Source organism: Marmota monax, unplaced genomic scaffold (genome assembly GCF_021218885.2).
Source record: "Marmota monax isolate L192 unplaced genomic scaffold, Marmota_monax_Labrador192_F-V1.1 WCK01_AAM20220418_F8-fsc00002, whole genome shotgun sequence".
Taxonomy (NCBI): domain Eukaryota; kingdom Metazoa; phylum Chordata; class Mammalia; order Rodentia; family Sciuridae; genus Marmota; species Marmota monax.
This window is the reverse complement of record NW_026693571.1, coordinates 42,970,754-42,984,980: the sequence shown is the minus strand read 5'-3', so window position 1 is coordinate 42,984,980 and position 14,227 is coordinate 42,970,754. Positions and strand designations below refer to the sequence as shown.

Sequence of the window (14,227 nt, the reverse complement as noted above, 5' to 3'; positions counted from 1 at the left end):
CTCGAGTGGTAGCGCATTGCCTGGCATGTGCAAGGCACTGGGTTCAATCCTCAGCACCACATAAAAAATAAATAAATTTAAAAAGAATGTTTAAAAAAAAAAAAACATTGAAAATAAATAAATAAATAAAATACTTAGAGGTAAATTAACGAGGGATCTAGAAAAATGTCTTACACTGATGAAACAAACTGAAGATGCAAACCAATGGAAAGATACCCTGTATAATGCCATTCCTATCAAAATCCCAATAGCCTTCTTTAAAGAAAAAAAAAAGACCCCAAAGAGCCAAAACAATTCCAAGTAAGAAAAAGTTGGAGGCATTACATTTCCTGACTTAAAATTGCTACAAGCCAAGTGCAGAGAGAGGCTCATGACTATAGTCTCAGCTGAACTCAGGATGCTAAGGCAGGAGGATCACCTGAGCCCAGGAGTTCAAGACCAGCCTAGGCAGCAACATGAAAACCAATCTGAAAATTTATATATATATATACATTACAAAGCTATAACATATATATATATATATATATATATATATATATATATATAATTTGTTACAATAAATATGTGTTTATTATAAAGCTATAATAAAACAGTATGGGACTGGCATAAAAATGGACTCACAAATGAGTGAAACAGAATACAGAGACCATAAATAATTTCTGACAAGGGCATCAAGTTGACACAATGGAAAAAGGACAGTCAATAAATTATGCTGAGAAAACTGAATTTCCACATACAAAAGGATGAAATAGGAACCTTTCCTATACCAGACACAAAAATCAAAATGTATAGGAAATCTAAATGTAAAATTAGTATAAAACTCCTGAAAGAACAAAGACGATAGCTCAATGACTTTGAATATCATACGGAATGATTAGGTGCCAAAAGCAAAAATAAGTAAATAGAACAACAGACCCTTCAATTCATATATTCCACATCTACAGATCTATATTGAACATGTATTTGCCATTATTCCCTGAACAAAATGGTGTAACAACTAACTAGTATTTTCAGTATATACACTATTTATGTGTAAGGACTAAATAATACTTCACTGTATTAGGATTATAACTAGAGATGATTTAAAATTTAAGGAAGGATATATGCAGGTAATATACAAATACTATACCATTTGACATAAGGGGACTTGAGTATTCGCATATTCCTATTTGCGGGGGTGGTCCTGGAACCTTCCCCTACTGAGGGACAACAACTGTACATTAAGCTAAAAAAATGCATAGCAAAGGAAATAAAATATGGCAACCTACAGACTGGGAAAAAATATTTGCAAAGAATACATCCAATAGGGGTTAACATCTAAAATGTCAACTCAATGGTAGAAAAACCTTATCAAAAATGGGCAAAAGGTCTGAATAGACATGTCTACAAAGACGACATGAAAATAGGCAGCATGTATGTGAGAAGGTTCTCCATATAATTAAGGAAATGCAATTTAAAACTACTGAGATACCAACACTCACCTGTTACTTATTAGGATGGCTGTTCTCAAAAGGTCAAAAGATACCATGCTGACAAGGTTATGGAGAACAGGGAGTTGTACACTGTTGGTGGGAATCAATATAGCCGTATAGCCATTACGGAAAACAGTATGGAAGTTGCTAAAGAAATTTAAAATAAAACCACTATGTGACCCAGCAATCCCTCTTCTAGGCATACACCTAAAGAAAATAAAATCACCATCATAATGATACCTGCAATTCCATGTTCATCAATCACAGCAGTATTCACAATAGCCAAGTGATGGAAACAACCTAACTGCCTGTGAACCATGAATAGATAAAGAAACTAGAAGAATTATATATGAGTTCTATTCAGCCCTTGAGAAGAATAACATCTTGCCATTTGAAAATTCAAATATACAGGGACTGGGGTTGTGGCTCAGTGGTAGAGCACTTGCCTCCCATGTGTGAGGCTCTGGGTTCAATTCTCAGCACCACATATAAATAAATAAAGGTCCACTGACAACTGAAAAAAAAATTAAAGAGAAAAAAAAGAAAATTCAAATATACAGAGATACAGAATCAAACAATGGAAGGCACAGAACAGATATATAGAATGAATAAGTCTAGTGATCTAATGTACAACATGAGGACAGCAGGTAATAAATCCCGAAGTATGAGGTCTTAGCTGCTCTTGCTACAAAAATAAAACAAAAACTAGGTAACTGAAAACAATGTATGTTAATTTACTTCACTGTAACTCTTTATTATCTGTGTCCTAAAATCTGTTGTGTATCTTAAATACAAAAAATAAAATTTAACTTAAAAAAAAAGAAGATGGGTGGTATAACAATGATAGTTTTTTTTTCTTAACAAAGAATCATCTTTGTGCCTTTCTTATAAAGAACATAGCATGTAAAAGGCATGATAATAATCTCCCAATTTCAAAGGTCTAAGAATGGGAAGAATTATATTTCTTTTGAGCATCCAAATCAAAGTGCCTTTGGGTTCAACCCCAGTACCACCCACACAAAAAGAAATCCATACAGAGTCAAGTAAAACTAAAGTACCTAAAAATTTAAAAACTAATGATTTGTTCTTTTCCTGAAAGCAAGTCTGCAATAATATTTCTAAAATAATGCTATTTTTATGATCTTTTAAATGTACTTTATTAATGTTATTTTTTAAATTACAAGGAATTAAATTTTATGTACCCATTTTATGATTACAATCCCACTAATTCAGACAAGAACTTTGCAGTTGACGCTCTAACAGTTTTCATTAGAAAACCGCTCCTCATTGTTTCACTGTGATGCTGACATTGCTTTTGTGGTGCTCAACACTAAGAACAAGTTCCTCTCCCATTTCAACCTGGATGGGAGTATCTAACACAACTGCAGCCTGTTTCCAGTGGGAGGCTTCACTTGAAGTATCCAACCGAATCTCTTCATCAAGGTACATATGGTACCAAAACGGAATAGCAGTCACTTGTCCAGATTTACAAATGTGTACCTTTGGGAATTATTAAGAAAACTTCATTAGGATAAATGAAGTAGACTTTAATTAGTAAATCCTCTTTCTCTTTAAAATACATTTCTAAAATATATTTAACCACCCAATTCAAATTAATATTAACCTGTTTTATTCACTAATACTCAAATCCATTTCTGTATATTGTTTAGAAAAGAAGCAAGATTTAAATCTTCAAAGTGGCTAAAGATATGTATATACAGTATTATCTAAGCTAATTATTTGGACCATAACAAGAGTTATCATTTTGTGTGTTGTCCTTACCTTCACTTCTCTGTTGGAGGTGTTCAAATATGGAGTCATTAAATCTAGTCTTAAGAGTTCCACTGGCTTGCTTAAAGGTATACAGGGCAATGAAGACAGGTCCAAAAATACACGGATAGGCACCTATAGAAAATGTAAAGTTTTCACTTTTACTCATTCTTTTTATGGTCTGGGCTCACCAAGTGTTTGATCTGTACTGGCTCAGTGTGACAGATGATGCTTTTTACATCTATTACCTCATTTCTTTTAGCATCCTAAGTCACAAGGACTTTCACTATTCCAGTTTTTCAGGAAAAATGAACCAAAGTTTAATCAGGTTAAATACCTGGCTAAGGCTTCAGTTACCTGTACATTTCTCACTTTCATGAACGCAAATTCAACATACTTGAGTCAAACAGATCCAAAAAATTGTAAACCTCAAGTTTGTTTACGAACTAAAGAAGCAAAATAGTACAACACTGAGTAGTAAGTTGTTTGACAAAAAAAAAAAAAAAAGTTGTTTGACAAAAATATGCCAAATTCAACCAAATAGATTTCATTTGGAAAAGTATGTTTACTCCTAAAAGGCAGTGGTTCTCAACTTTGGCAGCAAATTGAAGTCACCTGGGGACCTTTTACATAGGTTTGATTGCTCAGGCCACAATCCACACCAACACCAATCAAAAGTAGGGACCCAGGTTTCAGTTCTGAAAGTACTCTGATGTTCCAAATGTACAAAGTGAAAATCACTGCTATTATTTTAATCAATGTGAGTTGCAATGGAATCCTCCTATTAATAATTTTTAATCTCTTCCTCATTTGAAACATAAAGGAAACTCCTGCTTTCCTTTCTATAAAAGTCCTTCATGGTGAAACAGACCACAGATACATCAACCTCTCCCTGGGCATCCTTGAAACCATCCAACCTTTCTTCTCCATAAAAATTCACAGTGACCTCCCATCTCATTTACAGGATTCTTCATTATGCTTTTCATTCATGTTTCCATCCATCAATGAAAAAGCCCTAGATTTCCACATCACCTCGCATTGCCTAGACACTAACCCCTCATGGCTATACCCATACCACACAGTATGATCCACTTTTGTTTCTCAATTTAACCTACTGGCCGCTCCTGCCTGTCATCTTTGTCAATTCCTTCTAGAAATATCCAACCGAATACCAATCAAGAGCTAGAAACACAATCAAGAGCTCAGTTCTCAATCCTCTTTTTCTACCCCCACCCAAGGAGATTTCATCTGTCTATATCACCTATACACTGATTCCATATCATCTGTACTACTGACTGCCAAATTTACATCTTCAGTCTAGAGCTTTCTTTGAACTCTTATCAAACTGCTCAAAAGGCCCCTTCCAAAAATGTGGAACCATCCTCCTACTTCCCCCAGTAAATGCTACCTACCATTCCAAGTGCTTTAACCTGAAAAGACACTACAACACTCTATTACTACCACTTCAGGCTAAGCCCTACCACCCCTCCTAAATTTCTACAATAATCTGAGGCCTCTGCCAAACCTCCCAAGTATTCTACTCCTAACATCAGGTTCTGCCTCTGCTCAATGGCCCCCAGTTGTTCCCTTCCCCTTTCAGAGTAAAGGCCAAAGTCCTTACAATGGCCAAGAGGCTCTACAGGATCTGGCCTCATATTTCTCTGGGTTTTCTCTCAACTCTCTGAATATTTCAATCATGCCTCAGGCCATTTAATTTGCTGATTCTTTGACTCCAAACTGTTTGAATATCACTTACCCATGAGTCTTTCCTTAGATGTAACCTAGGTAAAATAGTATATTTCCAACATCCCCATTTATTTCCCTTAACCTGCTAGCATGTCTCACCATCTATCACACACTTTTATTTATTATCTTATCTCTTCCAATTTCAGTGCTAGCTCCATGAGTGTAGCAACTTAAGTTTCATAGCCATATTCTCAAATTCTAAAATAGTGCATGTGGTAGACATTTCCTTAAATAGTTGCTGAATGAACAGAGTTCTTTATTGTATTTTTTAACAACCTCTCATTTTGTTTCACTGATTCACTCAGTTGCCTAAGAGATAATCATATTAGAAGAGAGGCAATATTAATACCTAAGCAAATAATACATAAGCTATAGCATGTAAAACTACCAGGAAAGATTATGGAGCCTCTTCAGATGAGTGGTCATCTACTGAAGAAGTGAGACCACAGTATTATAGGCCAGCCACAGGCATACTGGTATAAAGAACACAGTGTTGTTTCTCCAGTCAGAATGGCAGCTATTAAGAAAACAAACAACAATAAGTGTTGGCAAGTAGGGGAAAAGGCACTCATACATTGCTGGTGGGACTGCAAAATGGTGCAGCCAATATGGAAAGCAATATGGAGATTCCTTGGAAAACTGGGAATGGAACCACCTTTGGACCCAGCTATCCCACTCCTTGGTCTTAATAACAAGAACTTAAAAACAGCATACTACAGGGACACAGCCACATCAATGTTTATTGCAGCACAATTCATAATAGCTGAACTGAGGAACCAACCTAGATGCCTGTCAGTAGATGAATGGATAAAGAAAAATGTGGTATTTATACATAATGTAATATTACTCAGCAATAAAAGAGAATAAAATCATGACTTTTGCAGGTAAATAGATGGAGTTGGAGAATATAATGCTAAGTGAAGTCAGCCAATCCCAAAAATCCAAATGCCAAATGTTTTCTCTGATATAAGGAGGCTGATTCATAGTGGGGTTGGGAGGGGAAGCAAGTGAAGATTAGACTAACTCTAGACAGGGCAAAGGGGAAGAAGGGAAGGGAGGGGGCAAGGGATGTAAAAAAGATGGTAGAATGAGATGGACGTCATTACCCTGAGTACATGTACAAAGACACAAATGGTGTGAATATACTTTGTATACAACCAGAGATATGAAAAGTTGTGCTATATGTGTATAATATGAATTGTAATGCATTCTCGTGTCATTCATAACAAATTAGAATAAAATTTATTTTTAAAAAACAGTGTTAGATTCAACCAATGTAGGGTCTTCCAAGGCCAGCAGAAATAATGAGAAAAATTTATGTTTCCACAAAAAGGTATATGAAAAACAGACCATGGGATATAAGCTCTTAAGAAAGGAAGGATACGAGATAGGAAATATAGTAAAAAGATGGCAGATGAACATGTATAATCCCAGAAATCCAAGAAAGTGAGGCAAGAAAATCACAAGTTCAAGGCCAGCCTCTGCTATTTAGTGAGACCCTGTCTCAAAATTTAAAAGGTTTTTTAAAAGAGCTGGAAAGGGCTGGGGCTGTAGCTCAGTAGCAGAGCGCTTGCCTAGCATGTGTGAGGCACTGGTTTGATCCTCAGCACCACATAAAAATAAACAAATAAATAAAGGTATTCTGTCCATCTACAATTACAAGAAAAATTAAAAAAAAAAAAAAAAAAAAAGAGCTGGGGATATGGCAATGGTAGAACACCCTTGGTGGTGGGACACACACACACAGCAGAATCAATATACGTAAATTCTGGTAGAATCAAAGAATTGTTTATGTCAGAATTAAGGGGAAATATGATAGAAAGAAGATGGCATTTTGGAGCATCCAAGAAATAATCTGTATCTTCTGCTAAGTGTATTCTCTTTATTAAAACCTCCAAAATACTGAGATTGAACTAACTATAAAATTTTAATTATCCAGCCTTGAATAAAGCAGTTCCTTCATTAATTTAAATTTACCAAGAGATACTGCTCTTGGACAATCTAACTGTAAACACTTAAATACTTACTATCCTTGGCCTTTAGAAACAAGTTTTAGATATCTTCTTTTAACTCTGTACTCAACATCCTACCTTCCAACATTCTGCTTTGGCCTATCACATCCCACCTATTCCCCTGTCTCTAACCAGAAACCTGTTCCAGAGATGTTCCATCCATACCCACTATTTTTAACTCACAAATCTGTGCTTTTCTGATAGTGCCTATATCAGTTTAATCCTCATTTCTAAATCTTGGTTCCTCATCTCCTGGCTTGCCTTGCTCCAACTTCCTAGACTCCTAAATTCCTGTTCCCTATGGCTGAACTTGACCCTGGACATTAGCTGCTCACACCTATCTGCTGCCAACTTGAGGTCTCAATGTAAGGTTCAAGTTTAGAATATAGATCTTCTGGAGACTTCTTTCTTGACAAGGAGTACCATTTTTTACAAGACCAAAACCTAGCACAAACTGTATTCATGGCAATATACCTTGGTTATTTTCTAACCCCTAGGTTGATTTTTACACATAATAAATCCCTGTGCTCTAAGAAACTGATTACATTCTAATGTAGCTAAACACAATGACTCAATAAAACCTCAATGAGAAATAAGGTAGATTATAGTGACATGAGTAAATCTTCTTTTCTAGATACTTACCTGAAACTGGTTAATAAAAGGTGCTATATTTAACCCAAGGGTGCGTTCTAGTCCTTGAACAGCATTCTCTTCTACCAGTGTTTGTGATTCCACCAGCAGCCCAAACATTAGCACATACTGAGGAAAGATCTTGCCTCCAGACTGTAGTAAACACCTAAAAGATAACACGTGTTTTTTAAAGTTTTTTGATTTCCTACATTTTATGAATATCAAATAACTAAGAATCATGAGTTACTAAGCCACACATTATGTATAGTCTAATGAACTTTGTGTTATTATCAGCTGGTAGTTCAGAATGGTAAAGCACTGGAAATAATTTCCCAACAAGTCAAACTTAAGGTGACCACTGACCTATGAAACAAAAATAACCAGTTGGCTGGATGATGGACACAAGTCCTCAGATGCAGGCAAGGGTCATCCATGGATATGAAAATTACAGGTTAAACATTCCTATCCTAAAATCCAAAATTTGAAACACTCGAAAATCAAAAACTTTTAGAATGCTACTTATAGGTATAAAATTCTACACCTGTGTATAAGGTGTGCATAAAACATAAATGAATTTCATGTGTAGACCTGGGCTCCATCCCTAAGCTATATGAATATTCAAAAATTCAAAAAAAAAAAAATCAAACATTTCTGGTCCTAAGCATTTCAGGTAAGAGGTACTCATAATAATACCCCCACAAATGACCTGTTCATTACAAAGAGGGAAACTGTGGACAAAATGGTGATGCACCTTAAACCAAATGATCTGAGTTAACCTTAACAATCATGGGATAAAGCAGCACTATGTGCTTCCAAGTGTGACAAAACTTCTGTGGTAATCATTCCTCTCTAAAAATGGGTAATCTGGATCTAACCATAGGAAAATATGAAGAACAGTCTATAAAATAAATGGCTTAAATTCTTCAAAACTGTTAATGTCATGAAGACTGAGGAATTTTCAGAAAAAAAGAGACTAAGGAAACAAAAACTATCAGAATAAAGAAGATTAAGGAGACATGAACACTAAACATAAAATGTGACCCTGGATTGAATTCTGAGACCAGGAATTTAAAAAGTTATGAAGAACACTGTGACAAATAGTAAACTGGAGTAAGATTTTTAAGTGAGCTGGGTACAGTGGTACATACCTGTAATCCCAGCAACTTAGAAGGCTGAGGCAATTCAAGGACTCTCTGGGCAATTTACTGAGACCCTCAGCAACTTAGTGAGGCCCTGTCTCAAAATAAAAAAGGCTGGGGATGTAGCTCAGTGGTAAAGTACCACTAAATTCAATCCCCAGTACGAGAAAAAAAAAAAAATGTAGGCTTGATAATAATATAAAGCCCATGTAAATTTTCTGATTTTGTTCACTACATACTGCATAGATGAATAACTTGTTCTTAAGACACATACTCCAAAGAAGTAGGGGTTCCCTGATATTCAGAACTTACTGTAAACGGTTCATGAAGAGAATCATAAAGCAGATGTGACAAAGCATTAATCATACCTGTGAATCCAGACTTGTGAATCTGGGTGTAAAGTAGAGGTTGTGTTCTTTGTCCATGCCACCCACCCACCGCTTTTTTTTTTTTTTTTTTGGATTGAACCTAACTAGGGCACTCACTCTTTGGTTTCAATAATTTGCTAAAATGGTTCACAGAATTGAGAAAAAACATCTTACTTACATATACTGTTTTATTACAAAGAATACAATTCAGAAACAGCCAAACAGAAGGCATACATAGGGCAAAGGTAATACTGTAGTCTAGAATTACATACAATTCACCATCACTTCTCAAACTAATTCCTTGCTTCCTCAAAATAAAAAATTAAAATTTAATATGTTAATGTAAGTAAAATTTCCTAAATTTTGTGAGCTCTTCTAGCAAATTAATCAAACCTGAAGAGGATATTTACAAATTGATAAATTTATAGCCAGTTGGTAGAATAGGTAACAACCTACTGTATGCAACTGGCACCTGAAGTTGGAGGCAGTCCTGCAGAACTGAGTACTCAACCTGGGGGATCTGATGCCATCTCCAGGTAGGTAGAAATAAATTTGAGGACACCCTGCTGGTGTACACTTAAGAACTTCTTGGTATGCGATGAGAAATCCCTGCACATCTGATGTCAGAATTATTATACTGAGTGGTTAGTGAGTAAAAGGAAAATAGGGTGTTTTTTTGTTTGTTTGTTTTTTTAATATGGAGGTATGGGAGAGGAGTATAGAGCTTTGCACACAAGCTATCCTCTAGCACCTCAATGTGTTCACCAACTTGGAAAGTCTGAACCTATCTGTTCTAAAGCAGGAGGGTGGGGGGGTTGGTTGTTTGTAATGGAAATACCATTATACAGGCATAATTAATTCACTGGTCCCTGGTGATACATTATTCAATTCCCAGCCCCACTCCCTTCTCCAGGACTGAAATTTCCAACCTTCTAATCACATGGTTCCTCTGGCAACCAGCTCCCCCCAACCCCCTCCCCGCCTCCCAAAGCTGTTTAGAGGCTCACCTAGAGATATCTCATTAGAATGAACTCAGATATGGTTGGATTAAAAATAAGGCACTCATTTTACCCTATCACCCATAAAATTCTAAGGTTTTAGAAGTTCTTCTATAGGAACTAGAGAACACCAATGTATATTTCTTATTATAACATCACAATATCCTAGGCAGTAACAAGAAATAATAGACTGAAGAAAATGTCAACAATCATTTACCAAATCCTAAAAGTGAGAAAAGTTTGAACCACAAACGAGGAACCATGCCAAAGATACAAAAAGCAGTTCATAAAAATTACTTTAAAAGATGACATTCACATTACTTTAAAACATTCTAAAATTATTTTTTAACCTCAATGTTACTATCATGAACAGGAATGTTAAGTTATGTTCAGATAAAATACCACTGGACTTGAAACTGCTTATCTTTACCAAAATGAGTATTTTGTCACACCTCTACTCCTTAATCCAACCCTTTAATTAAGTAATACTTCAGAACCATCTGTGTCTTCAACGATAAAAAATATGTTCCACTTTAAAAGTCTAACCATAAATGGTGAAAATACTGAAGTTTCAATGTTTCTTTGTACTCCAACCCTCCAAAATTTGAAATGTTAGATAAAAGCTTACCAAGCTTTCTTCTGTATTTTAATCTATATGAGTGAACAAGAGTCTAAGAATGAACATTTTAAACTAACGGCAAATATAGTCTTAAACGCATAAGCTTCTAAGTGACTCATTTCTCCTTGTCCTATTATTGTAGTCCAGTGAGAGAGATGCCGTTTATCATTCAGCCCATATCATTCTAATTTCATCCTTGATGTGTCATGAGTCCCCCTTACCCCAACACATACACAGAGGCTCAAGGCAGTAATAGCAAGGCCTGGGTGAGAGTATCTGCATGCTTCCGGCCCCATGCTCAAAATAATTGTACACATTCAGAAGTACCTATAAAGGAGACTGGGCTGCTACTTAGGCTGAAGCATTACTCAGAAGGTATTTGAGAAAGGGGATTGGGGAGAATCTTGGTTTAAACAAGGATTAAGGCTGCTACCAGCATTTAAGGCCCAGAGATGCCAAAGCTGAAGACACACCCACATGAGAACTGTCTCAACCAAAATGCCATTATTAATAACACCACTCTTCCCTCCTCATTGAGAAACACTGGGAAGGGGAGTTGCAGATAGCCTTCATGTAAGTTGTTCGTTACTAGGATAAAATATCATTCAGACAAAACAGACCCCCTAACAAATTGCTTTATCACCAAAACTGCTTTTTAAAAAATCATTTACAGGTTCCATTAAAATAAAATACCACTGCCTGAAAGCTTTTTCACTAGGACTAGGTAAAAGAAAAGAGTGCACATTTTTGGTAACTGCTACTCAACAAAGTACTGGAGTATTAGCCAAGGATAAAAAATTTTAAAAATAAGAAAAAAAAAAAAAAAGACATTCAAATAGTAAAAGTGTCCCTGATTGTAGGCTTACATGTGGAAAACACTAAAGATTCTACCCCAACCCCCTCACAAAAAACAGAATAAACTAGTTTAGCAAAATCACAGGATAGAAAAAATATACAAATCATTTATGTTTCGATAAACTATCAATGAACAGTCTGAAAACAAAATTTTAAAAAAAAATCTATTCACAATAGCATCTAAATACTTAGGAAAAATACAAAGGAAATAAAAGATTTGTACATTGAAGCCGGGCATGGTGGCACAAAACTGTAATCCCCAAAACTGAGAAGTCTGAGTCAGGAAAATCTAAAGTTCGAGGCCAGCTTTAGCAACTTCTGAGAGGCACTCAGAAGTTTAGTGGGATCCTTTCTCAAAATAAAAAGTTAAAGAGGGCTGGGGAAAGTGGTAAGTGGGTTCAATACCCAGAACCAAAAAAAAAAAGAAAAGAAAAGAAAAGATTTGTTCATTGAAAACCATAGGGCTTTGCTGAAAAAAATTAAAGGCATACAGAAATGTAGACATTTCATGTTCATAGATGCAAATACAATATTGTTAAAATGTCCCCACTACCCAAAGTAATGAGGACATTCAATGCAGGCCCTATCAAAATACCAACAATGTTTTCTGCAGAAACAGAAAAATTCACCCTTAATTCATATGCACTCTTAAATGACCCTGAATAGACAAAGCCATCTTGAAAAAGAATATCAAAGGCCTCACTTTCCCTGATTTCAAAACACATTACAATACAAAGCAACAGTAACCAAAACACAGTGGTACTGGTATAAAGACAGATATACAGACCAATGGAGTAGAAGAGAGAGCCCATAAATTAACCCAAAAATGATGGTGGGGAAACTGGAAACACAAAAAAATAAAGATGGAACTTTACCTGACAACTGTATATAAAAATTAACTTGTGCTAGAGTCCTAGCTCAGTGATGAATAGCCTGCATAACATGTAAGACCCTGGGTTTGAACCTCAGCACCACATTAAAGAATAAGTAAATAAATAAAAGTATTGTGTCCATCTACAACTAAACAAAATTTTTTTTAAATTAGCTCACAGTGGATTAAACACCTAAATAGAAGACCTAAAACTATAAAATTCCTAAAACCAAATTTTGGGGAAAAGCTTGAGGACACTGAATCTTGGAAGGCTGAGGCAGGAGGATCACAAGTTCAAGGTCAGCCTAAGCAATTCAGGGAGATCCAGTCTCAAATTAAAAAATAATAAGGGTTGGGAATGCAGTTCAATGGTACAGAGTGTCCCTGGGTTCAATCCCCAGTACCAACAAAACAAAAAAACAAAAACACTAGACTAACAATTACCCTCTAGTTAGTAGGCTTGCTTTCCACAATGGTATAAGTTTAGCAAATCTGAAATGATTTTATACATACTCAAGGCATGAGCAGGAGAGTGAGTATACTGATGACTCTTCACTGATGAGAAAGAGAATTATAAATATGAAAGGGGGACCACAATAAACACTATGGTAGTGGATTGAAAGTAAATGTATCAGGATGAACGCACAAGGTTTTTTTGGGTTTTTTTTAACAAATAAAATAGATACAGAAGTAAAAAATACTTATGTGTATGTGTACACATGTATGATTATGGACGTGTGGATGTGTGTAACATACATTTCCTAGCTTTAAACATTTCAGAGACCTTCAAGCAATGATTCATCATTAGCAATGATCATACCTGTCATCAAAATCTTGATCTCAAATATCTCCACTAAAAGGAACCAGGGTTCCTTGGAAAAAGACTGACTGTAAGGCTGAGCAAAAAAAACCACAATATTAATATAAAACATTTGATTGTACCCAAAGTTAGTATATGCTTAAGCATCTTGAGAACACATCAAAAAGATACCGAAGCCAGTTTGAAGGAACTCCAACGGGCCAAATCTGGGCTACTTTGTGCATCAAAATACATACCTCTAGATACAGCTTTAAATTAGCTGGGAAGATGTCAGACATCTAAGCCCATCAAGAGAATTCCTTGATTAGACCAAAGAAGGTATCTAACACTTGGGGACTGGAACTGTCACTCACCTCATAGGAAGAAGTCATCTAGAAAATGAACCCAGTGGTGTGTCAAAACATTTCAAAGTCTGCCACTTCATTAACTTACTTCAGACTAACAAGCTGATAAATACATGTGGATGTTTTTATTAAATCAACCTTATGTTTTGACATAAGTCATATACTTCTATGCAGTTCTAAGAAATAAAACAAGGAGATCCCATGTCCTTTTACCCAGTTTCTCCCAGTGGTAAAATCTTGCAAAATAGAGTACAATACCATAATCAAGATGTAGAAAATTAGAAAATGAAGATCCAGAACATTTCTATCACTAACAACAAATCACTCTTGTTACCCTTTTAAGGAGCCTGTAAGTATATACCCTTACACTCATTTGCCTCATATACTTTTATAAATGCACCTACCTTCTTCTTAAGCCCAAGCAATCTGTCCTCCATCTCTGTAATTTCAACACAATCATAAATTTGATTATATGTTCTCTGGGGACTATTTTCACTCAACATAATTCTTTGGGCTCTGACTTAAGTTTCTGCAAGTATAAATAGTCCTTAGTGGTATGTCACAATATGGGTGTACTATAGTA

The 14,227-nt window shown here is 35.6% G+C and overlaps 1 protein-coding gene across 3 annotated transcripts in view; it reads right to left on the bottom strand.

Moving 5' to 3' along the window:
- Positions 1–544: 544 nt before the first annotated feature.
- The window catches only part of Prmt9 (protein arginine methyltransferase 9), a 53,829-nt gene continuing 40,146 nt past the window's right edge, over positions 545–14,227 (bottom strand). For all 3 annotated transcript variants that reach the window (XM_046458808.2, XM_058583939.1, XM_058583940.1), the window contains 3 exons: positions 7,643–7,796; positions 3,255–3,377; positions 545–2,972 (listed from right to left, as the gene is read on the bottom strand). In XM_046458808.2, coding sequence (XP_046314764.1) covers positions 2,757–2,972; positions 3,255–3,377; positions 7,643–7,796 — 493 coding nt within the window. In that variant the 3' untranslated portion in view covers positions 545–2,756. The remainder of the gene's footprint in view (positions 2,973–3,254; positions 3,378–7,642; positions 7,797–14,227) is intronic.